Source organism: Crocuta crocuta, unplaced genomic scaffold, assembly GCF_008692635.1.
Source record: "Crocuta crocuta isolate KB4526 unplaced genomic scaffold, BGI_CrCroc_1.0 scaffold561, whole genome shotgun sequence".
NCBI classification, from domain to species: Eukaryota; Metazoa; Chordata; class Mammalia; order Carnivora; family Hyaenidae; genus Crocuta; species Crocuta crocuta.
The window spans coordinates 1,722,686-1,750,632 of NW_027530529.1; the positions used below are offsets into that span (position 1 = coordinate 1,722,686).

Consider the following 27,947-nt stretch of genomic DNA (forward strand, 5'->3'; position numbering starts at 1 on the left):
CGCGAGATCATGACCCGAGCCGAAGTCGGACGCTTAGCCGACTGAGCCACGCAGGCGCCCCTCTTCTTTTTTCTTAATTCGAAGAAATTCTATCATGGCCCAGAGGTGAGAGAACATATTGAACATCTGGGCTGCTGAACTCAGCTCAGAAGGTGAGGGGTGAGCACAGGAAGAGACCGTCGATGCCAGCAGAAGCAGAGGTGCCAGGGACTCAGGCCAGCCTCGGCAGTCTGTGTGTCACCCCCAGGGATGGTGGGAGCTACTTGCAGGTTGAAAGCAGGGGTGACATCATCTGATCTGCATCACTGAAAGAACCGTCCCTACAACAGGGAGAAGGGACTGCAGTTGGCGTAGAGCGGAAGCTGGGGGCTCCGGAGTGGTGGGAATATCTCTGAGGTTGCATAGGGCAAAGACAGTGGTTGCGAAGACCAAACCAGTAACAGTGGAGGTGGAAAGAACTGGGTAGTTTTGAGAGCTATTTCAGAGTTTGCTTAAACTAACTAGCTTTGGGGGTAAGGAAGAGGTGCTGTGATTCCCAGTATCTCTGTCAGCTGCCATGTAAATACGGGGAGACCCAGCCCTGCTTTCCGCGAGAGGGAGTCCCTGCATTTGCCTTTTGGCATCAGGTCTCTGACTAAGGTGCCACTAGCAGGGAATGGTCTTTGCCACATGGACAAATTTTTCAGGACTGGAAATTATATCACGGCTTCCAGCTTCCCAAAGTACAAAGAAAGAAATTCTATCAGATCACAGATTTTTGGTCACATTAATGCTTTGACAGGCACCCAGCAGCATAGCTTACAATGGATAAGAGACCCAGGGATTAGAGAATACTGCCCCCAGTCGGGGACAGGGAAAGCCCGGGGTTACAGTCTGTGCTTTGTGGGTAGAAAACAGTCTAAGGACATGTGCTCCTCTGGGTTCAAATTCTGCCTCTCATGCTTTATTAGCCGTGTGACTTTGGGCAAGCTTCCCCACTACCCTGGGGATGTAGATCCTGTTCTGGCTACCTCTGTTGTATCCCCAGCACTTAGTACAAGTATTTAAATATGGCTATTAGATAAATAAACAGATGAGAATTGAATGGATGAACAAATGAATCAGGGGATGAAACCAAATGATAGTCCATAAACGCCCAGAAATCACCAGCTTAATTTAATCCAGTGCAGTAGTGTGGTATGGTGGGAGGATCATGAGGCTGAGGCTCAAGTTCGAGTCCTAGACCTGCCCCTAAGAATGCCCCTGGATGAATTCCTGCGCTTCCTCTCCCGGCCCGTCTCCTCATCCGTGACCTACCTCCCTCTCTTCTGTCTCCCCGGGTTTACAACAGAGGTGCCGCCCAGCAGAGCACTGCCCCTGGGCTGGCTAGAGTTGGTGCCCCACTCTCACACACAGCACCCAGAGGCCCCCTTCCCAGCCTCAGAGGTACTGCGGCCTCAGACAAGCTACTTGACCTGCATGAAATCCAGTTTTTCCCCTCAGTCAATTAGGGACAAAAATCCCTTGTCTTTCTCACCACTTCTGCCTCGTGTCCAAGACTTTCTAACTTCCTTGAGGGCAGCGCAGTGCAAAGTGCCTGGATTCCAGGGCCCAGACTGTCTGGAGCCAAATCTTGGCTCTGAAACTTCCTACTGTGTGGCCTTGGTCAAGTTACTTAAAGTCTCTGGCCTCTGTTTCCCATATGTCTCAAAAGGGGATTATAAAAGTGCCACATAAGTATTTGTTACATAAATAAAAAACATAGCTCATGTCCCCAAATCTAGCAGAGTAGCCCATATACAGTAAGTCCTTACTAAGGGCCAGTTCCCTCTCCTGTCCCTGAGTCTACAACACGGCTCAGCAAAGTGAAGGACCATCTGTCCTCTGTCTGCTCACTGGCCAGATTCATCCTGAGATGTGGAGGCAAGAGCACCCTGCACCCTGGCACTGTCCTAGGTCCTAACTTCTCCTGTCCCAGCTCCCAGATACACTCACTAACTGCCTCGCAAAGCACCTGTCTTCCCTTGCATCCCCTCCATCACGGATTCCTGGGCTGGCCCTGTCAGACATCGCTTAAACACATAATTACAGTCCAAGCTGAGGGTTATTTGCACTCTGCTATTGATGTTAGCATGACAGATTCAGCTGCTGCGTCCGTAACTCTGCAGCAAGGCTCCATTATTCAATCCCAGCGAGCAGGGACGCTGACCATTAAATCAGCCAGCACAATTGAAGGGCTGTGAAAAGTCATGGCTAATTTGAAATTTTATTAGCTATTGCCTGCTCTTGTTTACCACTGAAAGCAGATCCTGGAAGCCAGTCTTTTACCTCTTTATAAACACTCTGCTCTGTGGCACTCTGGAAGGACTGCTTTCTGTTTTCTCTAGTCCTGGGGGAAGGTTAGGTGAGAATTACTGTTCTTATTATTTGTATTCTATTAAATGATGATCACGGGCATTGTGCTAAATGCTTGGCAATGAATGCTTTCAAGGGACGTGTCATCGAATCTCTCCAGCTCTGTGAAGTGGCCACTGTCGTCACCATCACCCTCGTTTTATGGAGGAGGGAACTGGAGGCTCAGAGGAGTAGAGTAGCTTGGTCAAGGTCACATGGTTAGAGGAGTGACTTGGGATCTGAGCCCATTCTTTCTGAGGTATAAAAAGTTGAGACTTTTGGCAACAATTTTTTCTTAAGTGGAAAACATGAATTTATGAGTCTTTCTGAAATGGTACTTCTGGCTCTCCGGGTGACCTCTGTCATGGCACTCACCCCCCGCCCCCCACTCTGCAATTTTTATTTTCTCTGTCTCCTGCCCCACACATGGAGCTCCTGGAGATGAGGGCTTCCAGACTCTCTTCAGTAGCTCTGTGCCACCTATGCTAGCATCCCCCTTTATCTTTGCTTCTGGCATCCCCACACTCTTTTTCCCCTTCCCTTTTAAAAGCAAGTTCAGCAATGCATTTTACAAGCAAATGGTCATTTCTTGTGATCAGAGGGTCTTTGCGATGATCCAGGTGGCCATTCTGCTGGGAATGAAAGTCTCAGCAAGGGTTCTGAGCTTCGGCTGGGCCCATGTGAAAGATGCACAGTCAGACCCACCTCACAGACAGGGAGGGGACTGGTGAGATCATGGGTGTGGAGCACTTAGCATGCCGACCAGCACCCAAGTACGTGCTTGCTAACTAAGAGTCATTGCTGGCTCCTAGGCTGCGGCCTCCTTGGGCAGGCAGCCCCATAGCAGGCCTGCCCTGGCTCCAGCTCCTTCGCACATTTCAGGACAGCCCTTTCTGGCTGCAGTCTGGCTTTGAAGAACTGAAGAGACAAAGAAGGCCTAAGAGACACACCTTCAAGTTAGGGAAGCAGAGACCCAAGGGGGCTTGAAGACTGGGTTCTCTGAAATGGAGCCACTGTACACGGGAGGGCTCTCATGAGGGACCTGGGGCCGTGCGACTGGTCACTGTACGCTTCACAGGATGGAGAGACAATGCTGGGCCCAGAATTCTGTTTCCTGATGCCTTCCTATGTGGACCCTCCCTAACTACTCACTTAGCAAATATTTGCAGAATAGTAAATGTGAGTTAAACCTTTGCTAATAGAGACGATCATCTTGTTAAAGGAAGCACTCATTTCAGAAATGACTGGTGTCCGGGGCGCCTGGGTGGCTCAGTCGGTTAAGCCTCAGTCGGTTAAGCGTCCGACTTCGGCTCAGGTCATGATCTCACAGTTTGTGGATTCAAGCCCTGTGTCAGGCTCTGTGCTGACAGCTCAGAACCTGGAGCCTGTCTTCAGATTCTGTATCCCCCTCTCTCTCTGACCCTCCCCTGCTCATGCTGTCTCTCTCTCTCTCTCAAAAAGAAAAAAAAGAAATGACTGGTACCCACAAAATTCTTATCAAAGGCTCAGTTTACAAGGTGAGCTTTCGTGCAAACCCCTCTATTTCCTTTCTTTTAAAAAAAAAAAAACTTTATTTGAAAGTGAGAGAGCGAGCGAGCGGGCATGTGTGAGAGAAGAGGGGTGGGGAGAGAGAGACAGGGAGAGAGAGAATCCCAAGTAGGCCCTGTATTGTCAGCATGGAGTCCCGATGCAGGTCTCGATCCCATGATCACAACCGTGAGATCACGACCTGAGCCAAAATCAAGAGTTGGACCCTTAACTGACTGAGCCCCCAGGCACCCTTCCTACTCTCTTTTCAAGTGCAGCACATGACAGCCTGATACAGGGCATCTGGCTGCTCTGCGGGGACAGAGGCTTCCATACTTTCGCTTTCTTGGGCACAGATGACAGAGTTTAGAAGAGTTCTGTTAAAAGGAAAAAGCATGCTTTGGGGACAGAAGAGTAAATTTAGGGGTAGACTAGAAGCATATCAATGTATAGTTTTCATGATTCTCTGGTCTGGCTAGTTTGGAAATGTTCACATTTTCCAAGGATCTCATATCTCACTTAACTGTATATTATACATAAGCCAGCTGGCTTATATAACGTCCATGTTTCATGTGTATGCTGTTCCCATTGAGAGAGCCTTGTTATGGCAAACAGAAAAAAAAAAAAAAACAAGAAAATAGAAAAATAGGATTTTTCTCTGATTCCTTAAAATTTTCAGGAAAACCATCTCCAAAACATTGTTTCCCCAGAAATATCTTTTTTCCCTCCTCTCTCTGCGTACATGGTGAAAGTAAATGGGGTAGAAGGAAAGGTTAGAGGCCATTCAGGCTCCTGGAGGCTGGAGGGCAGGAATGCCCCAGGAGGGAGTGGAGGGCAAAGGAAAGGGACAAGGAAATGTCCAGAAAAAAGTCAGACTGGAGATTAAAAAGAAAAATATAAAAGGGAAAAGAGGGAGGGAGGAAAAAAAAAAACCAGGAAAAAAATGCAGGTCTCTGGGGGTACTAAATGAATATCCCAAAGCAGTTCCAGTACATGTGACTTTGAACTTGAAGCCCTCTGGGGCTGAAAAGGGGCATGGTGCACTGAGCGCTCACTGGCTTCTGCTAACACTTCCATCTAAGTGCTACCCACTTGAGGATGAGGGCCATGCCGTCTCCTCTAGGCCCCTCCTCCGTGCCTGCCCTGCTGGTGGGTGTCAAGTGATCTTGAGAACTGGGGAGTGGGGAATATGAGAGGAAGAATCATCTAGGCCAGAAGCCTGAAGGGCCAGTTCCTTCCCTGGCTCGGTCACTTTCTGGTGGCGAGACCTTTGGCTCTTCCCTTCCTATGTCTGAAATGTCATGTATTCATATGGAACCAGGGTAATGACTTCTAGCAGTCCCTCAGGAGTGCTGAAGGTTTCCCTGGTTGTGAAGAGTCAGTGAGTCATTCACTGAAGGTATGGTGTCCTCCGCATGCCCGTAGCTGTTCCCTGGAGTCCCCTCTGCGGACAGGTGCTGTGGCACAGGGCTGGGTGCTCTGCCGTCAGTGACCATCCTGAGTAGCAGCAGCTGTCTGCTCTTTTTGTGATCGTAACTGCTGCCAGTGAGTGGTGGGCCTTCGGGCGACTAATCCCCCCATCTGATGTCAGTATCATCCTCGGTGAGGCAGAGGGCAGACAAGGCAGCCTCTGGGGTCTAACCTGCAGGACAGTCACCTCCTGGCCTTTCCAAGTGGCAGGCCCATCTCCCCTGATGGCTGGCCTGCAGAAACTTCCGCAGAAAGCCAAAGGTGTGCCTGAGGGTCCTTTTGAAGTAGGTGGTTCAGCTAGTCTTCTTAGCTTTACGTAACAGTGAGGACCGTGGGGCTCGGGTTAGGTGAGTTACTCAACGTCATACTGCTAGTGACGTGTGGAAGAGTTGGGAACCAGGTTTCTTATCTTTCTCCAAATCCAGCTGTCTGGCACTATCCTACAGTCTACGTCTTTGTCAGTGCTTTGGATGTTCTGGTTCCTCCACGGAGGGCAGGGACTGACTTGTTTACTTCTCTCTCCCGAAGGCACAGCACAGAGCCCGGCAACGAGTGAGCATCACATTTGTTGAATGAATGAACAAACGAATGAGTGATTATATGAGGACGCAATCGCATTGGCAGGGCCCCTTGAGGGCCATGGGGTGTGGAAGCCAGTCCCCCAAGGAGGAGCCCATTCCTCTCCGTAGAAAGGAGGCATGGGGGAAGGCCCTGCACCAGGCACTGGACAGGCAGGGAGAAAACGGTCGTGCCTGTGCAGGAGTCAGTGTTCTGGGTCAGCCAGGGACAAAAGAGGGCTGGGAAAGAAGGTCAAGGTGGGGCTGTGGATGCCCCCAAGGTGGGAACCCAGCTTGGGCTGACGGCTGGCATATTTCCTGGAAGACAGAATGCTTAAACTAGGGCTGGAGGGGTGGATGTGAGCAAGCCAAAAGGAACACAGAGCTGAGAGCAGGTCTGGGAAATCCATGAACTAGCAAACTCTTTGTCTCATAGCTGTTTGCATGTTCCTTGCACTCATGGCCCCATGGACAGTGTATAACAAGTCCATCTATTGCTCTGTGGGCTTAACTCCTGCCCCGGCTCCACAACCCAGCGGCCAACCTCATCTCGAGGTTGCCTGCAGTCTGGCCACACAGCGGCTCTCCAGCAGGCCATGAACAGCATCCAGGGAGGCCCTGGGCATGGGGGGTGGGGTGGGTGGGATATGCCTCCCCCTCTGTATGCATCTGGGAGAAGGTTTTGTCATTTGCTATAATAAACTCTGTGCCTTCTTTGAAAAGGCTTGCAAAATCTCTATCTGCCCCTTGGAACACTGGATTTTTAAAGGTCAATTTCTCTCTTGTCTCTTATCACAAGAAATGTGGTTTCGAGATAGTCTGAAGGGTTTCCAAATTCTATGGCCTTATGTAAGGTCTCCATTCTAGCAATGGGAGAGGGGGAGGAGGAAGGAGGGCAGAGAGCTTTGTTCTCTGTTTTCCTGAAAGTTCTCCTTCCAGGTGGCATCTATCAATGATCTGTATTGCAATCCATGATTGTTTGTCATGGGGCCGACAGTACCCGAAGGGATTATCACACCTTGAAGCTGCCTACAAATCCTTCCTCCAAAGGGTCTGGTTGTTTTAGAATCCAGTGGATTTTATATTCTGGCTTCTTCTTTTTAAACACCCATTCCATTCTAAACCTAGCTCTCCTGCTGTCACTGTGTGACACTGGGCAAACATCTTCAGCTCAATGAGCCTCAGTTTCCCTGCATGTAAATGTCGGCCTTGCAGGTCTGTTGTGAAGGGCCGGACATCATGTCCACAGGGCGTCTGGCACAGTGCCGGGCACTGAGGGGATGCTCCCTATATTATGGCTAGTACTTTCTTTCATGAACACTTGCATTATTTTCCTTCTAGCAATGAGCATGTGACAGTTTGCAATACAAATTTTAATCAAGAAATGAAAAAGTTTCAAAATACATTATTATTCGGAGAAACACATCATAATCCTAAGTGAAAAAGGTAGAGTGTAAAATTTCATAGACAGCATAGTTTCAATTTTTTAAAAATAATTACTTATAGATGGGCATATATTTATTTTATAATAAATACCATGCTTCTGTGCTTACAGGTGGAAAGGCTCAGGAGAATGAGAACAGACATTTGCAAGTGAGGGACTGAGGCTTAGAGAAGCTGAGGAGCTCATGCAGCCAGCATGCTGGGGTTTGAATCCAGACCATCTGGGAACAGATCCTGTACTTTTTTTTTTTTTAATTCTTTTTAAAGTTTATTTGTTTGAGAGAGAAAGTGGGGGAGGGGCAGAGAAGGGGAGAGAGAGAGAGAGAGTTTGTGCGCTCCCGTGTATGTGAGCAGGGGAGGGGCAGAGTGAAAGGGAGAGAGAATCTCAAGTAGGCTTCACACTAAGTACAGAGCCCTACAAGGGGCTCCCCATCTCATGACCTTGAGATCGTGACCTGAGCCGAAATCAAGAGTCTGATGCTCAACCGAGCAAGCCACCCAGGTGCCCCTGCCTCTCAGGCACTTTGAATACAACATCTGCAATCCGCACAGTGACCCTACAAGGCAGGCAGGAATTATTACTCTCATTTTGCAGTCACTTTGCATCTTAGGGCCACAGTTTCACCATCCCTGAAATGGGCATGAAATGAACACTCCCCCACTCCCCATCAGAGGGTCACCATGTAAGGGACGAGAAGACACATGGGAAAGCACTTCCTGGAGGGTTTCATACATGGCACTAGATGAAGAAGACACCACTTGTCAGGCAGGGCACACAGAGGAATTCACCGCGAGCTGTGGGCCTGGGCCTTGCCTGCTGACCTTGCTGGGCCACCGTACCAACCAGTGCTCTGGTGACATCTTGTAGACATGTTAGGGTGAGGGTAGCCCCAACACAGGATCAGTGGACTGGGAGTCCCTGAGTCACCTTCAGAATCTGTTTCCTGGTTTTCAATCTATACAACAACCACAAACGAAAACAAAAACAACCCAATAACGCCAGACCCAGCTTAGCCATACTGCGAACTTTTTTTTCTGTCTCATAGTTGAAAAATACAACAGCATTCTTAATGAAGCTTGAAATTCAAGTTTAATTTAGAAAGGACTGCTTTAGGCCTAGCAAATTGGGAAAGAAGAGACAGCAGCAGTTTTCAGAGCACCCGAAGAGCCACAGCGGGGTTTACCACGGAACCGTGGGTCTGAGGTCTGGGCTCACTGTGGAGCCTGCGTGGCCAGACCTCCCAGCCTAGGACAGTTTCTGCCATCCAACAGCTGTGTGACTCGGGCAAAATACTTACACTCACTAAGCCCCAGTTTCCTCATTATACAGAAATAGTAAGGGGATAATAACATCACGTACCTCGAGAGTTACTGGGTGGATGCGTAATTGCTCTGCAAAGTGTAAAATGACACACAGATTATCATTCTCAGCCTCTCGTCAGCTTTGGGAACTGTAGTCACCTATTTAAATTTGCGTGAGGGCTCACACTGCATTTCTAGGAAGAGGATGAACTTCTAGAAGGCAGAAGGGCTCTCGGGTCACAAGGCCATGTGGAATGGCCCAAGAGTCTTGGGCCCTGGCGTGGGTCATGTTACCGACTTCCTGGCTGATGCGGAGGTGTGTGATGGAACACGCCCTCCATGGCTCCAGTCTCCCTGCCTGCAACACGCAGGGAGTAGGAGGAGGGAGCTGGAGTGTCTCTTCCAGTCCTGTTCCTCGACATTGAACCCTGCTGTTTCCTTCTCCAAGCCCCTGTGTCACATCAGCCAAGAACAACCACTCAGCTAGACTCTAACACTTTCCCTTCCACCCTGCCTTATTTATCTGGGATTATGCTGTGTTCCACATCGTGGCCGAAAGAAAGGCACTTATTCCATTCTGCATCCACTAGACTGAGTTGGTAGGGCAGCAATTTCTTCCAAATGACTGGGCTTCCTAAGGGAGAAAGACTAGGCCACGTTCACTGGTTCTGTCTATCCGCTCAGAAAGGAGCATGGTGTCTTGCAGACAGTAGGAGCCCAGCAAATGTGTGCTTGACTGAACTGAAAACAGCCGTACAACGGCTCACGCTTGTGATGTCTTGTACGGCCTGCCGCATTCCTCCCTCCACCAAAACTGCTCCCATTTGGCCATGACCGAGGGTAGTAGGCCAGTGAGGATAGCCATGCCCCCTCCAGCATTTGGGGACAGTCTACTCCCTATGATTGTTTCCTCTGTGCTGCCCGGCAAAGCAGGGACCTCACGTACCATCTCCTCAGCTCCCCCAGTGGGTGGAGAGCCCAGCAAACCGAAAGGACCCTGGGTGAGACATTTCCTCATTTCACAGTTGAGAGCCCAAGACCAAGCTTCCTCAGCAATCTGGTCTCCCAGGCTAGTTGTCTTCCCAACCATGACCCACAAATGTCTTCGTGGCTAGACTGGAAGCCTCAGAGGACAGGGACCATATCACAGTTCCCAGTCGGGTGCTCAGGCATGTGATACTATCGGTTGAATGAATGGACACTCCTTCACCACAGCAACCATCCCACTGCAATGTGACTGCAGGCTGCTTATCTCTCCCTCCAGACTGTGAACTTCACAAGGGCAGGGACTGTGTCTTATTTGTCTCTGAAGCCCCAGGAACGCAGGACAGGGCCTAATGCGTAGTAGATATTCACTTAATGTTGGTTGAGTGAGTGGATGTACCACCATACGGCTTTGCTAAGAGGGATGTAAAATACTCCAGCAATGCAAGAGGCCTGGTCCCTACAATTGAGAATTTTCTGATTGTTCTTTTCTAGTCCCTGCTGGTTCATCTCTCAGAGTGCCGGGAGGAGGCTACACTCCCCTGGGGTCTGGATCAACCCTGTTTCCTCTGGTCAGAAGCTCTTTCTCCTACCAAAGCTGTGGGGCTTTGGGCTCTTATGCCCCTGCCCCGTGTAAACACTGGCGAGTTTTAGCACTGGGAGGGCTAAACAGGATACACCAGTGTTGTGCTTCATGTGAGGGAACAGATGAACCTTGTTTTGTAATATATTCTCCTATGTGTGGGTTCTCCCTACGTTTCTCAAGGACATGCAGTTCTCTGGCTGCCCAGATGCTCAATAGCTATTTGAGGGCTTTGGTCAGGATCCTGCCTTCTTGACAGGGGAATGACTTCATGGTGCCGCTCCTGTCCCCTTCTCTTCTAATTAGCATGGAGTTATTGTTGGCCATTGGAACTGTGTCTACAGGCAAAGTAAAGGAGAAGGTTGAGGAGTGATGTGGATAATTTAGGCTGACATCTCTTTCCTATGAAGAGCAAATATTATCCCACTTCTTCTTGCCTGAAGACAAGGATGCTTGGTGCCCTTCAGTGCTTTGCCCTGCCTTTGCCCATGACGATCTCTCTGAACAGAAAGCCCTTTCCTTTCCAGGAAACATCTACCTACTCGAGTATCACCTTTACCGACCAATAGAGAACTCTGTAACAGCATCCCACTGTCTACTAGCACTTCACCTTGGACTTTTCTCCCCCCTCTGAATTCCTGGAGCGCAGGGACACGACACTGCCATCTCTGTGCCTGGCCTAGGGCCTGCCCCCGTAGGAGGAACTCTGGATATTTATGGAACACAGGAACTAATGGACTCCCTATGTTTCAGACTGATTAAGGGATATTTCAGCCCTGCAAGATCTCAAGAGGAGAACTTGAACCTGCTGTCTCTGCTTAGCTGCCAAGGCCCAATCCTATGAGCTCCTTGTTGACAACTATCCCACAAGGCCCTGACTGGTGCGGAGGCCTGACCCCCTCCTGGTTGCAGGCAGTAGGTAGATGGACTGAAAACTGGTTCAGACAAAGACCCGTGGTCTGAAATAGCCCCATCCAAGCTGCTGGGGCCAACTGAAAGCAAATGAACCAGAATAATCACAATAAACTCCCACACGGCCTTTTAATCTGCATGGTGCTCTGAGATTGTAGAATCACACTCCGTAGAAAATTCCCAGAGGTTGGGATGCTGAGTTTCTGGCCTGCTGATTTCCTAATCCGTGCAGTGCACTAGCAAGTCCCTTAGTATAAATCCAAAAACACATTTGGATTAGACCAGCTGTTAGGCCATCATCTGACAGAAAGGGTCGACCGTTTCCATTTTTTTTCATTTCTCTATGTTTTTAATCTCTCCGACTAACCCTCTGAGATTAGGAGAATTAGGAAGAATCAACCTATCTTCCAGGAGGGAAAATAGGGCACATCGTGTTTATATTTATGCAACGTAACACAAAAGAAAGACAAAGGCTAATTCTGGGACCAACAGAACGACTGGAATGGTCCTCATGATCCAACTGCCTTATTTTATAAACAGGGGAGTGTGAGGCCCAGAGATAGCAAGTAACCTGCTTAGAGATACACAAAGGTCAAGGACAAACAAGTGGAACCCTGATCTCTTATGTCTAAGCTAAGAAATGCTCCACAAGACCAGGCCACTCCTCCTTAGGGTCTGACTGTACAGCACTTGGGAAAAAAAAACCTATTAACTAAGACCAAATCTACTATCAACCCACAGGGACAGAGGGTGTGGGGGCAAGGTGGCTCCGTGAGGGTTATTACCAGAATCAGGGGAGAAGGGATGTTGACTGAAGGGAACTCAACCTCCCTGCCCCAGAGAAGCATCCTTTCTGCCACTTTCTGTAACACAAAACTGGATGGCCTCTTCTTGTCCATTTCAGTGAGGGGGGCTTCGTGACTTTGCTGGTAACTCATCCCACTATTGGATTGCTAGAAAATTCTTTCTTGCATATGCTTTCTCCCTGCACTTGCTGTCAGATGGTAATTAATTTTATGTACATTAGTTCATTTAAATTAATTAAGACAGAACAACTGGAGGTATGTACCCACTCCTTAGACCACATGTGCAGTTTTATGCCTACCTGCAGGCCTCTCTGACTGGACAGCTGGTATGCTAGCGGCCTTGGCAATGCCCACTCGCTGCCCTGTGGCCCCACTCCGACCCCCCACTGGGGCTGCATGGGGCCCCTGGGTGCCAGAGCCTTACCTCCGTCATTGTCTTTGCTGTCACCACAGGCAGTTTCCATGGATGTGTCACAGCCTGCTCCTCTCCAGCCCAGCTGGCAGACGCAGTGCCACCCATTCAGGTCCAAGGTACATCTGCCATTGCCATTGCACAAGCCAGGGCAACCCTCTGCAAGGCAAAGCACACAGAATCGAGGTCTGATCGTCCGCAGCCACCTGCAGTCACACACACTCACGCTCTTCCTGCCTGCCTGGGAAGTGCTCTCACGTCCACCAGCACATCGATGCCCTCGGCACCCAGGGAAGATGGGATCGTTAGGGACTGGCACTTGGCCGAGAGGGCCTCAGGGATGCGGAGGTGAAAAGACTTGCGAAGGCCATTGGGTTAGGCAGCGGCACAGGTGGGAAGTGCTGGGGGTAGGTCTGAAACTCACACCTTCTGCATCTGAAATCCTCCTTTCAAAAGTGATCAGGATTCCCAGCGGTGAGTCAGCGGATGTGAGCCTGTCAGAACGCGAGTGGTGGAAACTTTTGCCTGATCCTTGCTCCATGTTCACCCCTGTGTGTTTTTCCTGTTTCTGGGGGTTGTTTGGAATGAAACCTTCATCCCCCCAGTATACTCATGTTCCCTTAGCACTGCTGTGTCATTATAAAAGGGCTCTGTTTTCAGCACTGGTTACTGAGTCAATCGTACTGGACCCTAGGCTTTTCATTTATTTTGTCCTGTTTTCTCCTAAACTGTCTTTGCTTTGAGGAAGAGTCCTTAGGTCTCTTTCTTCCCATCTTAACTACAGCCCCTAAGAACGGGGTTTGGCATGCGTAAGAGCCCCGGCGACTGCCGTGAAGATAGACTATGTCTGTGTTTGCTAATGCAGGTACGGGCAGGCTGCCCTTCCCTAATGTAGTTCATCTGTACATCTGTGTGCCTGTCTGTCATTTATTAAGCACTTTCTCTGGACTAGCCCTGGAGGTACGGAGATGAATAAGACCTAGTTCTTATTCTTGAGGAGCATGCAGCCTATCAAAGGAGACAGATTTGTATAAGCAAAATATTTCACTGCTAAGTGCCCTCGGGGAGATGTACAAAATATGGTGGGAACCTGATAGAGGAGTGGCCATCTATCTAAGAGAACCTCGGGTGACTTCATCAAGAAGGGTCAGGCAATGTTTAGACTCTGCCTCGGTGCTGCTTTGCCCATGAAACAAGGTGGGAAGTTATTACTTGTTGGAAGATTTACAGGTTTTTATTATCACCTTTTGAAACCCTTCTGAGTTTCGGGCTCAGGAATCTATGTCTGAGAATCTGCTAAGTTACATGGTTCACTTCAGCTTCTATTTTGCCACTTGGTTTTCATTCAGGTCCTCATTTTAACACCTGCCAGCTCCTTTCTCAGAGCGGCTATCAAAAAACAGTTTTTGCTGGCATGCCTTCTGTGTTTTCTCTCTACTCCTGCTCGGTCTCAGGGAAAGGTAAAGATGTGAAAGTCATCTATAAAACTTAATTCATTATTATGAGCTGCAGACTGCTACGAATATGGCTACTAACCGAGTTTTCTGCCATGGGATAACTGAAAATTGGCCCATTATTCTTGAATGAGACAAATATGAATGTAGCTGTTCAGTACAAGATGTAGGCCAAGGTATGATCTCATTGAATGACCCATCAATTAGAATATAAAACTTTATTGTTTCAAGGAATTCTGGTAGTTGACTTTTGTATTTGAAATGTTCAAACAGCAACCAATACATCTGGCCATCATGTTTGTCATTCAAAGGAAGAAACATTTATTGACTATGCACTCACTCCAAGCCTAGCAGGATCCTTCCAGAAGTTTAGAAGCAAATGTAGACTATGTGGTCTTTGCACAGCAGAAGCCTGTCGGGAAAGGTGGGAAGCCACCCGCATGGTCACCCCAAAAGTGACTGAGAAAGCAGTTGTAAAAGCACAGGAGCAGGGCCATGGCATGCAGGTGATTACTCAGGCATCCTGACCTGGCAGCCAACACCAGCCACCCTTCCTGGTCAAAACCATTAGAGCCTCCCTCTCTAGTCCCATTTAAATGTTTATCCATTCAGCTGGGACTGTCTTTCAATTGAGCCTCATTTGTATTTGAAATCAGTCTTGGAGGAAGGAAGACTGCAATAGTTAAGAACGGTAGTGGACCGCTCTCTCTTTGCATCTCCCAGATATAGCCTCCTGTGAGACGCAAAGAACACCTCTTGTGTGAAAGCACAAGTCTGGAAGCCCTATCAGTCTGGTTCCTCCACTCAGGGGCTTTTATGACCCAGGCACTTTATTTAAGTTCTTTGAGCCTCAGCCTACTTATAAAATGGGGCTGTCCGAGGGATTCAATCAGATAATGTATGCATGATGCACAGAGTCTGACATAGCTTGAATACAATATCTGAGTCCTCTACCTACCTTTTTCGCCTTCTATTTTGAGGGGAGGGGATACAGTATCATAAGTTGTACCCATAATCTCACATAGGGCTCATAGAAAGGCAACCCAGAAACCTGAGGCACTTGTCTAGATCAGAGTCAGCCGACTTTTTGTGTAAAGGTTCAGATAGTAAATATTTAGGCTTGTGAAACACACGGTTTCTGTCACAATTAATCAAATCTGCTATTGTAGCTGGAAAGTAGTCAGATGTAACTTATAAATGAGCTATGGCTGTGTTCTGATAAAACTTTACTTACGAAAACAGGTGCTGGCCCAGATCTGGCATGTGTGCTGTAGTTTTCCTGGTTAGAGGCTTCAGGACAGTAATATGATGACAGTTGCCATCTACTGAGGGTCTACCATGGCTTGCCACTGTGCTAGACACTTCACACATACTATTTTAAAGTAACTTTTTATTATGTTTTTGGATCCTGATTCTCTAAGACAGTTCCATTCCACACCATTTAATCCTAAATTTTAAATTAAAACCATGTGCTGTAACACGATGTGGACTTTGGGACGGGGCAGACTTCAGTTCAAATTGCCATACTACCTTTTCACTTACTACCTGTGTGATGACTGGTGAATTATTTAATTCTCTATGCCTCAGTATTCTCATCTGTAAAATGGAGGTGAGGCCTAATTCAAAGAGTTGTTGAGATTAATGAGATAATGTTATGTCAATTATTTAGCACAGTTATGGGTAACATGAGTAGGCAGTCAATAAATCATAGCTGCTATTATTATTATTGAATTAACATTGTAATAACTTCATTAAGAAATTCACAAACCAGAAATAACCCTCTGCTAGTTGCCACTGTATCGGCTTTGGGTCAAGAGCTATGGTCCTAATAAATATAAGTCTTGCCAAAGAGAGTTGAGGCAAGGCCAGCAACGTGGTCATGGGAGTCAACATACATCTCAGTGGGAGGCAGAGAGATGGGTTCATGCCCATGAGTCCCAGCCCAGGCCTACGACTTCATGCTTTCCTAGTGCTCTGTCCTCCCTGGAAGCAAGTGTCCCAAGTAGGTGTAAATTATTCATTTTGCAATTAATGCTTTTTCCTTCCATTGGACTATAAACACCATAAGGCCAGCTTTGGACCTACTCCAGTGCCTTGCACACAGCATGTACTCAATGTGTATTTGTTGAATGTATCAATGAATAAGACAGGAGACCTAGGTTCTGGTACCTGCTGCCTAACTTGTGGGGTCTCTGGAAAGTTACTTTTCCTCTTTTGGCCTCAATTTTCTTATCTATAAAATGAAGGTCCAAATGAGATGATGTATTAATTCCTTCCAGTGCAGCTGATCCAAAAGAGAGGGTCAAAGCAACTTTAATTTCTATGATATTGTTCTTAATTTCAACAAACTTTCCTCAGCACCTACTAGATTCCAGGCTGGTGTGTGTTAATTCCGGGGCATCGAGAGATGCATTATTGTCCTCTGCCTTCAATTATGTTGTATTCTATGTACCTACACCTTACTTTCTTCCAAGAAGGATTTAAAATGGGTCTCATCGCACTGGGTGTTATATGGAAACCAACTTGACAATAAACTGTCTGTAAAAAATAAATAAATAAATAAATAAAATAAAATGGGTCTCATCATCTGAAACAGTACTTCTCAAAGTGAATTTTGTACAATGCTAGTACTATGAGGTCCTCAAAAACAAGCTTCTGCAGTCAAATTTGGAAAATATTTTATCCTAGATTCTTATTCTATAAAGTCACACTGAATATTAATATATTAAAGGCTCTGAGAAGTCTTACAATAAAGAAACCTGCTTATTTATCAGAACATTCTCCAGTTTGATCTCAGAACATATACCCCCCTATTACCATTTATAATAATGTGGAATATTCCATTTCACAAACCCCTCTTTGGGAACCCCTGCTCTAGTGAGCTCCTCTTAGCACATGATGCCCAGTGCACACATTCTGTGCTGCTTGGGGACTGCCTTGAAGGGGCAGGTGTTCTCGGGGAGGGTAAGTTCTACATGTGAAATCACAGGAACACTTTAAATACAGTTAGTTTCTTCAAATGCACCAAGTTATACCCTGAGGATTTGCACTGTCCTGTTAGTCTCAGGGTTTCAGAAGAACTTTGAGTACCTGTGGGTTAAATGAGGTTTGCTCTCAGCCAGCAGTTTGCTTCTGGAGTAATCACACCCCCATTAGCCAGTATGAGGAAGCCACCTCTGGGGTGACTTGCTGACTTTCTTAAAGCAATATGCCTCCTTACACACCACTAAAGCTCATTAATTCCACAAGCCCTGAAACTCATCAATAATTCAGGGAACCCAACTGACATTAACAATCCCCTCTGGAAGGACTCACATCAGGCATTTGCTATAGCCAAAATAATGTAATTTTAAGGTTTAGAGAAGGGCTAAGCTTTTCAAAAGAAAAGATGCCCTTTAAATGACAAGGGACCACTTTATCTTCAGCCTTCTGCGGAAGTCTGTGAAGAAGTCCCCCTTGAAACTAGCATCAGGTATGACAAGACGACTTTTAGAATCCTCGAAGGTAGTTTTCAGTTACGTGGCAAAGGGGCTAAGTAATATCCCTATCAGGTATCAAAATGTCCCATTTCTTTCTGGTTTTCTTTCTGGTCCCCTTGTCCTTTCCATTTCCACAGTCACTTCCCTAGACAAAGTCATCATCATCTCCCATGTGGATGATGCCAACAGTCTCCCGATCGGTTTGTTCTGTTTGCCCCCAAACATTCTCCCTCAACATTTTCCCCAATATGGCCAGATGGATCCTTCCAAATCACAAGTGTCCTCAAGTCATTATCCTGCTTCTAAAAACCTTTAGGGACTTTCTCCTATGCTTCTGTTAAAGTTCACACTGTTGGTCTACAAGGTGCTGCCTAAATTGGGGGGTTTCACTGCTAAGTGGCCCCTGGAATTCACTTCTTAACCCTCATCACACTTCGATGGAATTACTTGTTTTATTGGTGTCTTCTCTGCTAGGCTACTGGGTAGTACAAGGGTAGGAAGTATTTCTGTTGTACGGAATCCACATTTCCTGGCACTTAGGAGGATTCAACATATTTGTTAAGTGCATGTTGTGTTTTTAGTCTCTACCAACACAACTGGAAAACAAAGAGTAAAAGTGGGCTGGTCTTTGAACTGCACGATACTCTAAAAGGTCCTGAGCTTGTGCTGTACAGGTCTCTGATTTCTTTTTTGTTCCCCCCAGGATTAGTACCCAACATACCAGAAAGTTAGCCGGATGGTGGCCTGGCTCAAACCTAGGTTTTGGCAGAAAACATTTGTCCTTCAAAGAAAGTTATGATTTATTGGCCTAATCCAAATAAAGGTCTGATGATATTTTCTGAACTAAAGAGCAGAACAGGTGGTTTGAGAGAAGATATGTATCACTTCCTGTTGAGGCTGCCAGGTTGGAAGACATGGTTTGGAGGAAGAATATTAGAAATTATGGGACTTTCTTGGTGAATGGTGACGGAAGACAGAACGCTGGAAATATGGATCAGGTCAGGAAATTCAAAGTCCTGGCTCTGCCACTTACTAGAAATGTGACCCAGAGTGGGCCTCTCAACTTCCCCAACTTCAAAGTCGTTTCCCAATAAAATGGGTAAAGTCACATGAGCTCCCTTAGAAAAATCCAAAGGGCTTGCTTAAGACTCGATGGATATGAAAAACAATTCACATAGTAGGAAAAAAATCTATCAAATAGATGGCAGCATTACGAAATTTAATCCACACTGAAGACTCCTCCAATAATGGTTATGTGTGAAATGCCTGTTTTAAAGAGGCTCACAGATACTACTCTCTCTTGCTGGAATGACTGTATTCTCAGTTGAAGACTGGCATGTAAAATGTAAGGAACCTTGCTTCCCAGCACCAGCCTTGAATCTGATGGGCCCCAGTAACACCTTTGCTGTATTTGGCAAAGATATTCTAGTTGGAAAGTACTCAGTCATTTATATTTCCCCCAAACCCTTTCCATGCGTTTTTAAGTAGCAGTTGCTATCTCTTATCACAAGCCAATTTAGCTGTTTCCTTTACAATTTCAAAAATTAGCCTGGCTAATGAAGTCCTCCAAATTAAGGGTGAGAATAAAGATATAATGATAAAATAGCATATCTAACATTTATTGAGCATCATCCCTGCCCATGTGCTAAGCACTTACATTCATTATTTTACTTAATCCTCACGCCTACTCTACAAGGTAGATCCTGTTATCAAGTTTATTTTAGAAGGACTCTCAAGTGAAGGGTGGTTAAATCACTTGTCCAAGGTCACCCAGCTTGTTAACTGCTGGACTTGGGGTTCTGGCTCAGGCAGCCTGACACTGAAGTATCTGTCATTAACCACTAACCACCTATTCTGTGCCAGGTGACGTGTCAAGACTTGAGGACAACAAGACGACTATGGCATGGCATTTCTCCTCAGGGGGCTTGGAGTCTTTTGTAGGTACACACATAGCCGATCTTTCTCGGACATAATTCTTAGAGTAATAAGGCCTATTTGGAAAATTAGGCACTATCTAATTAATGAAGATGTTTCAAATGGAATTACTTTGCCTGTAGGGAACACCCCTCAAAGATAAGACTTACCAAACTTGGGCCTTCTCTGAAAAGGGAAAAAACCCCAAACAAACAGACCATCCACTCCCTGAGGTCACGGGTCCGTTTCCCCAACTCCCCAGAGCCCGTCCCGGTACCAAGCACGCGGCATAGGACCAGTGGGTGCTCCACATGTGGCTGTTGGATGAATGAACATGACAACAGGAATGTAATGCACTTGCGAAGATTTCTTAGCTTGCTCTGGGGCCTCTTCTTTTCTCAGGCCACCCACCCTGGTCCTCCGGATCTTAATTCTGATGGACCAGGGTCTGTTTAAGGGATGGCTAGGGTGACATATGATGGGGCAGAAAGAGTGAACGGTGTGTGCGTGTGTGGGGAGGGAAAGAGGGGACAGCACAATGGTGATGTCACAGACAGACCGAGCACTTCAGAGGGAAGAATGATGCTCCAGGTATATCAGCCACCACGGGACCGAAAACCCACCCTCTGGGTAGTGGATGCCGTGACCAAGCCGGGGATGTGGCAGCATCCAGACACCATGCTTACGGGGTGTATATACATTTCTTATATACACATTTCTTCTCTTATGCTCATACACAAACACACACACGAAGACAATAGGAAAATAGAGGAAGGAAGACCATACCTTTAACTACCCTATCCAGATAGTGCGCTTGGGAAATAAAAGACAGGACATTTAAGGTAGGATCCAGTAAGTGCAGTTCTGCCTGCCACATAACCATGCTGGGTGCTGAGGAGACACAGGAGGACGCAACCCACACTTGGGGCAGACCTGCCACGGTGGCGAAAATAAAACCAAAGACAAGATGACATGAGAGAGGAGGAGGGAGAGCAAGCACATTCTCCAGAAAGGACCAAAAGGAACTTGTACTCAGTCTACGATCCGGGAGTATGGAAATGTGATCATATGTAAGAAGACATATGGGTAGGGGAGACAGGAGAAAAAGGAGAATGGGAAGCTGCAAAAGTGGCCATGCTCCTGCTCTGCCAGCTTTGTTCTACTTTATGGAAAACTAGAACTTGCCCCTTGTCCACCCAGAGCTTTGGGGGAAGCAGCCGTGTAAGAACAAGGGCACCCTGTCTGGGTGGAGGGGCTTCCAGAGAGCTGGAACTCAGAGCTGTGCAAAACTCTTCGATATGGGCTGGGGGAGTGGGTTGAGTCTTTGGTCACATATATTGCTACATTATCTGTCTGCCATTCATGAATTTTCCACAGACACAGGTGCCCACAGAGACTTGAATGCAGAGTGCCTGGTGTCCCAAGTAAGATGCATTTCTCCTTTGTGCATCTTACACAGAATGTAAGGTGCAGGTTGACGGATGCCACTGTGGAAGACAAGGAAAAGAAAAGAAAACCTGACCACTTCTCAGTGCTCATTAACTCAAAAGATAGAATGATGCTGGCTCTGTTTTCCATTGGAAGGGTTGCATCCAAGCACGGGCTTACTTGGCGATCTAAGGTTTTGTTTCTCTTGTGAGGAGGAGGGTCAAGCAGTGCACTGAAAGAAACCTCATGGTGCATGTATGTGGCTGCGTGTTGAAAAGCAGGGCAGCCCTCTTCGTTCCCAGCATCAGTCAGTAGTGCCATTTCATCTTCCCCACCCGGGCTACAGTCATAGCCCTCTGGGGAGCTTCCCTTCCACCCCTCCCATGACAGTTCCTCTCCATGCACCCCCACAATGGCCAGACCGATGGCTCTCTCCTGAAGGGCCTGATGCTTTGTGTCAGGCTGGTCTCCCTCAGCTTGATTTCACACACGAATCTAAAGGACTCCAGGACTGGACTGCATGGCAGAGCCTTATCTGGAAGCCCTGGGGTTCTATAAACTGTTGGAACATTCTTGCTCTCCTCATAAAAAAATATAAATTTCATTTTTTCAGTCCTCTAGCTTGGATAGACACCATTGCTGTTCATCAATATATATTAGCCTCAAAAGACTGGTGGATGAGAGGCTATGTTTTGACTTGAGGTTTCCACGTGGTATCTGCTTCGAGATGAAAGATGCATCCAAAAGATGCATGCGTAGCCAAGTGGAAAATTGGGAAGAGGAGGTTTTAACTGGGCCTGCGTGCTTCCCCTTCATTCGTGTAGACGTCATGGAGTCTGTGAGATCACAGGATACAGGAAAGGAAAGTGGGGGAGAATGGCTTATTATGGCAAGAGTGAATAAACAAAGCTGTGAAATGCTGAACAATGAAAAGTAGGGCCAGCCCACAGGTAATGCCACCCAGGAAGCATCTCAGGCGAAGGTGAAGCCTTTCTTGATTCTTGATTCATCCGTCATGCTAGTCTTATCTGTCAAGCTCATTCATCTAGTTTTTCAGAGTGACCTAAAATTTCTTAGACGTCACCTCCCACGGTACATCATCACATACAGCATCTGCGGGACCTCCTGGCTCAGGTGGTGTTCTCGGCTTTCAGATCTGCAGAGTTTTGCAGAGGGTCGTGAGCACAGACTGCTGTGCGCTGGAGTCTCTCTTGCAGGGGTAGAAAGGAGACACCATCAGCGGGATCCAGGGGGCCATGCCATCACGCAGCATCCGCTGGGAGGGAGTTCTCTCACAAGGAAAACCTGCTTATCTCCAAATTTAAGGGTGATATCCTGGCTGCGGTGACGAGTACAAATTATATCTACTCTGTCCACTAATCTTCCCAAAAAGTTTTCTGGGAACAGAAGAGAGCTTCCTTGTCTCTGTCTATTGAAAATGAAAGGGATAGCTGGGGTCTCTGTAGTCCAATGTTGTTTATTTATAAAAGCCATATGCAGGTGTCCATACTGCTGTTCATGCTTCTATTGTTTGAAAATCTTGGTACATATGCCCTCGAACGTAATCTCTTAAGAATTCATCATGACTTTAAAACATTAACTTTCAGAAAAGAAGACACAAAGTCCATGAATTTGCATTGTGGATGGTGGATTCGGGACTTCACAGAATTCCTTCATCTTTCTCCTCAGGACTTTGGGATGAAGGTGATGACAGTTAAGTCATTTTTCCTCTTGGGCCATTCTTATTTATTTATTTATTTATTCATTCATTCATTTATTTTTAACACTGCACAAATGTTTCTTATACTCTTTCTCTATTCCTGTCACTATACAAGAAACTAGAGATAGTGGTGGCATACAGCTATTCATGATACAGACTCTCAGCCTTTGGCACGAGTCTGTGAAGTCTTAGATCTCTGTAGCACTTCTATGACCCCCAACATGCAAACTTCTTCCCTTGACTTGCTTGTACCAACATAGGTTTCCAAAAGTTTCTCTCAGGGTAATCCTGAGAAGCCTCAGGGGGCCCCTATCAAAAGCTGTGAAGAACATGGCATGAGCCTTTTCATTCTCATTCTCCGGGAGCCTCTGCTGACTGTAACGGTTGTATCACTGGTACATATTAGGCAGATTAGACAAGGTTCATTATGGCAGGTGATGGTCAGGGTGGTTATGATTGTGTGAACTTCTTTAGATGTTTGACAAACCATCGTCGAGATGTTCTTGTTAGGACCTTGGATACATAAACCCCCTTCTCTCTTTGGATGAAGGATCAATGAGTAAGTGGCTAATGGTATCTACCTGAGAGGGACTCACAAAGCCCGCTTAACCTTCTTTGACTTTCCCACCCCTATCACATGTGGGCTAAAATCTCCCAGAACCAGAGACTGAGCAAGCTTCCGCTCTGATAACTTGGGGTAGAGGCCCATCCATTTTCTCATCTCTCCACTCAGGTCACGGGTCCTGTAGTGAGAGAGTGCTTTCAAGGAAAAGCACAGGGTTGTCATACACGCGCTGACGCCTTGTGGGCATCTTGTAAGCTCTCAGTTAAGGGATGTCTGATTACACACAAGGAACCTGAGAGCTATCAGTCAACAGTGGGCCAAGGACTCCAGAAAGTTTTGTGGTCTTTCTTTATAATTTCTCTTCATCATGAAGTCTGGCTTTGCTCACTGGAGTAATTGCATCATCTGAGTATTATTTTTGATCTTTACTCCCAGAGGAGGATTTGTTTAAGAATCCAGATTTATGTGATTGGACAGCTCTCCTGAAGCCTAGTAAATAACTGTGTATCTGGCATCTTGAACAATCACAGCTTTGGGGTCAAGGTTGGAATTTTACAAATGTAATCAGAAGCTAGCATTTCCCACATGTGTTCTGAGACTTTAAAGACAAGGGGCACCGGACTGAATAAAAGAACTATCATAAAAGTGACCAAAAATGTTAGTACTGGTTTCAATGATATAGGGAAAAAATTAAGACACCTTCTCAAATTTAACTATGACTTTTAGCTTTCTCTAAAGAAGTGGGAGGTCAAGCCCCAGACTTGAGACCCATGAAATTCCTGGAAGAGACATTGCAAAATAGGCTTTTTAGGACTCTGGGTTGACCACATACTTGAGAAATAGGCCTGTACCAATTCATCTTACCTTAACTGCTGGATTAGGGAAACTGGGTTTCATCTACACAAGTGGGAGTACTACTGACGAGTGAGAGTGAACATGAAAAATCGCTTCTTACTTGGGGGATATGTTAAGATCAGGGTAACTCAGTTTGCGGATGCTGGGTGTGCGGGTCTGCGGGCAGTGGAGGAGGGGGCATGCACACCATCCCTCAGGAGGCCTCCTCGGCACCCCCTTTCTGTGATTCACAGAGGGAGAAAATGAAGCCCCCAGCGGCCATGTGGGCTGCCCATGGGACACTCACCAAGATGCAGGGAGACAGACAGTTCTTAACAGAAGGAATTAGGATTCAATGTGAAATAGTCTTGTTTGTTGAAAAAAACATGGTCACTAAAGAGGATGCCACTGCCCATTTTCCCTTTTGTTCTGAAAATCAACCTCTTTTGAGAAATGTCAAGTGGTTCCATAAAAGAAAAGATGGACCAAAGCCTCTGCAAGGAGATATTTAATTCCTGCTATAATAATCTGCCCCAGGTAATGTCACCGCGGTGAAGAGATTCCTAGGCTGGGGACTTGACCCTAAGGAGCTCACACTTGTCTTACTGTTTAATGCCAGCTGGCAGGTAATCAAATCATTCTTTCCTGTTTATGGAGGGCAGCAGTGTATAAACAAACAGGCCCTCTGCACTTGTTTCCACTGTATGGAGGTGTCGTAATCAGTGTCTTGGATTCCGTTTTTTTTGCTGGGATGGGACATCACTAAATTACAGCACACGGGCTAGCTGCGCTCTACTGACCTACTGTATAATAATGAAATCTGATAACAAGAAAACATTTAACACTTTGGATTTCTAACTCTTTGCATCAACAGTTTTTGTCTTTTCCTAAATGATCCTGAAATGGAGTTAAGTTCCCTGGAAACAGAAGGCAGCGCTTCTTGTCACCATCAAAGATTAAAAAGAGATCTCTCTTCATTTTATTCCAAAAGGAAAAAGAAGGCACCGCCCTGCTGTTTTCCTCATTTGCATCCCCTATCCCTTCCCTTTCACTGGACAAGGTTACTGAAGTGTTCCTTCAGCACTAGGGTGTTGGGTTTCCACTGGGGATGCAGCTGGCCACAGACAGAGACCCACGGAGAGCAAAGCTGCCATGCAGGGAGATTAGACAGGGACACACGAAATGCTCACCACAAAATGAAAGGTAACAGAATTCCGAGCCAATGTCCTTTCATCTGAGCCACTATGACTTAGTCCATTACTTCTTCAATGTCCTGTGACATTTTTCTGGTATTTAGGACTGTCGGCCTCCCTCTTGAATCATGCTCATTTACCTGGAAACATTTCTTATCTGGAGGAGAAAAAGCATCTGCAATCCCAGAGAGGAGCTAGCTCTTACAGAGTGACAACGGGTACATGGGTGTGCAGGGGAGGAGAGGGGAGGGCAGATGGGAGTGGGGTGGGATGGTTTGACTCTCTGGCATCAGAATAAATGGGATGTCCTTTAGTCCAGGCTGCTGCACATCTACAAGACATGAGACACAGCGCAGCCTGCCCACCAACCCTGTCACGAATCACGTGCGACTGAGCTGAGGGAGAACTTCCTGAATTCCCTCATTGTCATTTGACTGAGGTGAGATGCTTTCATCTTATAAAAGTCTGACATCCTTAAACTTTTAGGAACTTGGCAAGGTGAGTTGAGGACTCTGCAACCAAGTGATAGAAAGCAGAATGCATTCTCTCTGGGCTCTGATTTTGGTTTTAATAGGGACAGGGTCGTCTTCTGGGCTGGCAGGCTGAAAGGTCAGCCTGTCCCCAGTCATGGTGGAAAGTGAGGGTGTGGGGAGAGTAGGGTTTAGAGAAGAGGGGGCCCTGTGCATGACTAGGGCCACTTCTCATCAAGGGGAGTCCAGGACCATCGCAAGGTAGGATGACATTGACATGAGGAAGCCACCCAGAAGTGTGCAGTCAAGATGCTGTGGCACCTTCTGCTAGTGACAAAGCAGGAAGGGCTGCCCTTGGCTCCGGGTGGCTCTGTTAAGAGTACACAGTGGGCAAACCAGGTCTGCAACTCATAATGAGAAGGCACAGCCTCTAGGAAGGATGTGAGCCAGACGGCTCCGTAGAAAATTTGGGCTTTGCCTTGAAGACTTCACAGCAAGCAGCTGGTGAGGAGCCCAGGCACTGGGGCTCAGAAAACCAAGCCTCAAATGCCAGTTCTACCTCTTAAAAGCTAAGTGACCTTGAGCCTCAGGTTCCCGAAAAGGAGGAAATATTATGTATGACTTCAGAGGGTGACCGTTAGCAGTAGGAATGCGAAATAAGGCAGTTAGAGCCCTGAGCACATGCTTGGCACATTGAAATACTCAAAAATTAGAAGCCATTATTATTAATATTAATAAGTGCAAGGGATTCTGAAGCCACTTATAAACAGAGTGATGCTGTGGGGGTGGGGAATGATGAACACAGGCAAATTTCAGATTATAAAACAAAAGGGATGAAGCCTAAGAAAAATGAGAGCAGTGGCTCCATTCGCTCAGAATTTCTTTGTCCCTCAAAAGGTCTGGGGCTTGTCTTCCAGTTTCCCTAAGACCCAAGAGGTGACCTGAATTCAGCATCAGAGGGACACCCGGAACCCTGCCTTCCAAAGCCATGTGCTCACCATCTGATCACAGACCCTCCTTTTGAAAAAAATGGAAGGGGAAGAAGTTAAAACACACACACAAACCAGTTGATTCAATAAAGAGCTTTCGGTGAGTGCCCTTTCCAGGATAATAAACCAAGCAAAACGTCTGGTGGTGCTTAAAATCAACGAAAGCAGCAGGAAAGGCAGGAAGAAGGGAATGGAGTGATCAGCTTGCACTGAGAGTTGCCAACAGTGCTGTTTGGGGGGGAGGGGGCTGCGAGGAGCCCCTGGAGAGGACAGAGGAGACGGAAGCAGACTGGGTGCAAGCAAGCACGGGGAAGGAGGGAGGGAGGGAGGGAGCCAGGCCCAGTGGGAGGGCCCATGGGAAGCTTTCCCCAGGATTCCAGGCCTCTCTCGGAGCTCTGGACTTGATGGCCAGGGGGTGTGGGGGCCTCAGAGCTAAGCCCAAGCGCTCCAACCAGATCATGAATTTGATAATAATGGCCACGCTTACTGAGCACTGAACCATGTGCCAGCCTGTGCTACAGTCATGCACAGGGCCCCCTCTTCTTTATATGCAGTATGATCCCCATTGTATAGGTGAGCAAACGGAGGCTCAAAGAAGCACTGGGACAGCCCACGGCTAGCTGCTAAGTGGTAGCAGTTGTGTGCCTTACTCCCGATCCCCAGCCTAACACAGAACCCTACTGTGGGCCCAGGAAGGGCTAACAGACCTCTGGGAAATGCAGACTGGGAAGGAAAAGGTTAAAATTGGCCCATTGTGGGCTTATGTCAAATTGAAGCTGGGAAATGCCAACCATAATGTCACCAGATGAAAGGACGTTTTGCCCAGCTCCCCCATGCAGACAGTCAGCTAGCGCCCTCAGCTCGTCCCGCAGGAGACCCCCCGCCTGGGCCCGCCATACCGATGGTGCAGTGTTCGCCGTTCCAGCCGGGGCTGCATTCGCACTTGCCTTCGTTGCAAGTACCGTGCTCGGCGCAGCGCGGGTGGCAGGCTCTCTGGCTGCAGGCGGCGCCGGTCCAGCCCTCTTCACAGCGACAGGTGCCCCCCATGCACACCCCGTGCGAGCCGCAGTCCACGGAACAGATTTCTGTATGGAAAAGAGGAAGGAGAGCAGAAGAGAAGGGCGGCAGGGAGGAGAATGAATAAGCAAGGCATCGTCTGAAACTCAGAAACAAAACCACTGAAAATAAATTAAAAGGATTTACATACTGAGCACATTTTAGCATCGACTAGGAAGCATTAGAAGCGGTAAAAGTTTACTTTTTTAATTCATCATTTACTTTAATCCGCTGCTGTAATTCGCTGCATAAAATACACATGACAATTTTGTTATAAATCATTTCCTGTATTATGTGTATGTGTGTGAACACAGAGGCTACTAACAAAACAGAACATGTGATTCATAATGAGAGGAAAATACACACGTCATACACACACATACAACAACTTACANAGTCACTGTTGGAAACAAGAGTCACCCTTGGCTACCCACCCCGTCTCCCATGAGGCGTGGGAGCCAAATCTCCCTGAACAA

At 47.0% G+C, this 27,947-nt stretch overlaps 1 protein-coding gene across 1 annotated transcript in view; it reads right to left on the reverse strand.

Annotated features, from left to right (window-relative positions):
* TENM4 (teneurin transmembrane protein 4) overlaps positions 1-27,947 on the reverse strand; it is a 380,776-nt gene that overhangs the window by 92,382 nt on the left and 260,447 nt on the right. Inside the window, exons 12-14 of the mRNA XM_077767572.1 lie at positions 27,315-27,500; positions 20,003-20,029; positions 12,382-12,528 (exon numbers count right to left, since the gene is read on the reverse strand). Of these exons, the coding sequence (XP_077623698.1) occupies positions 12,382-12,528; positions 20,003-20,029; positions 27,315-27,500 (360 nt within the window). The remainder of the gene's footprint in view (positions 1-12,381; positions 12,529-20,002; positions 20,030-27,314; positions 27,501-27,947) is intronic.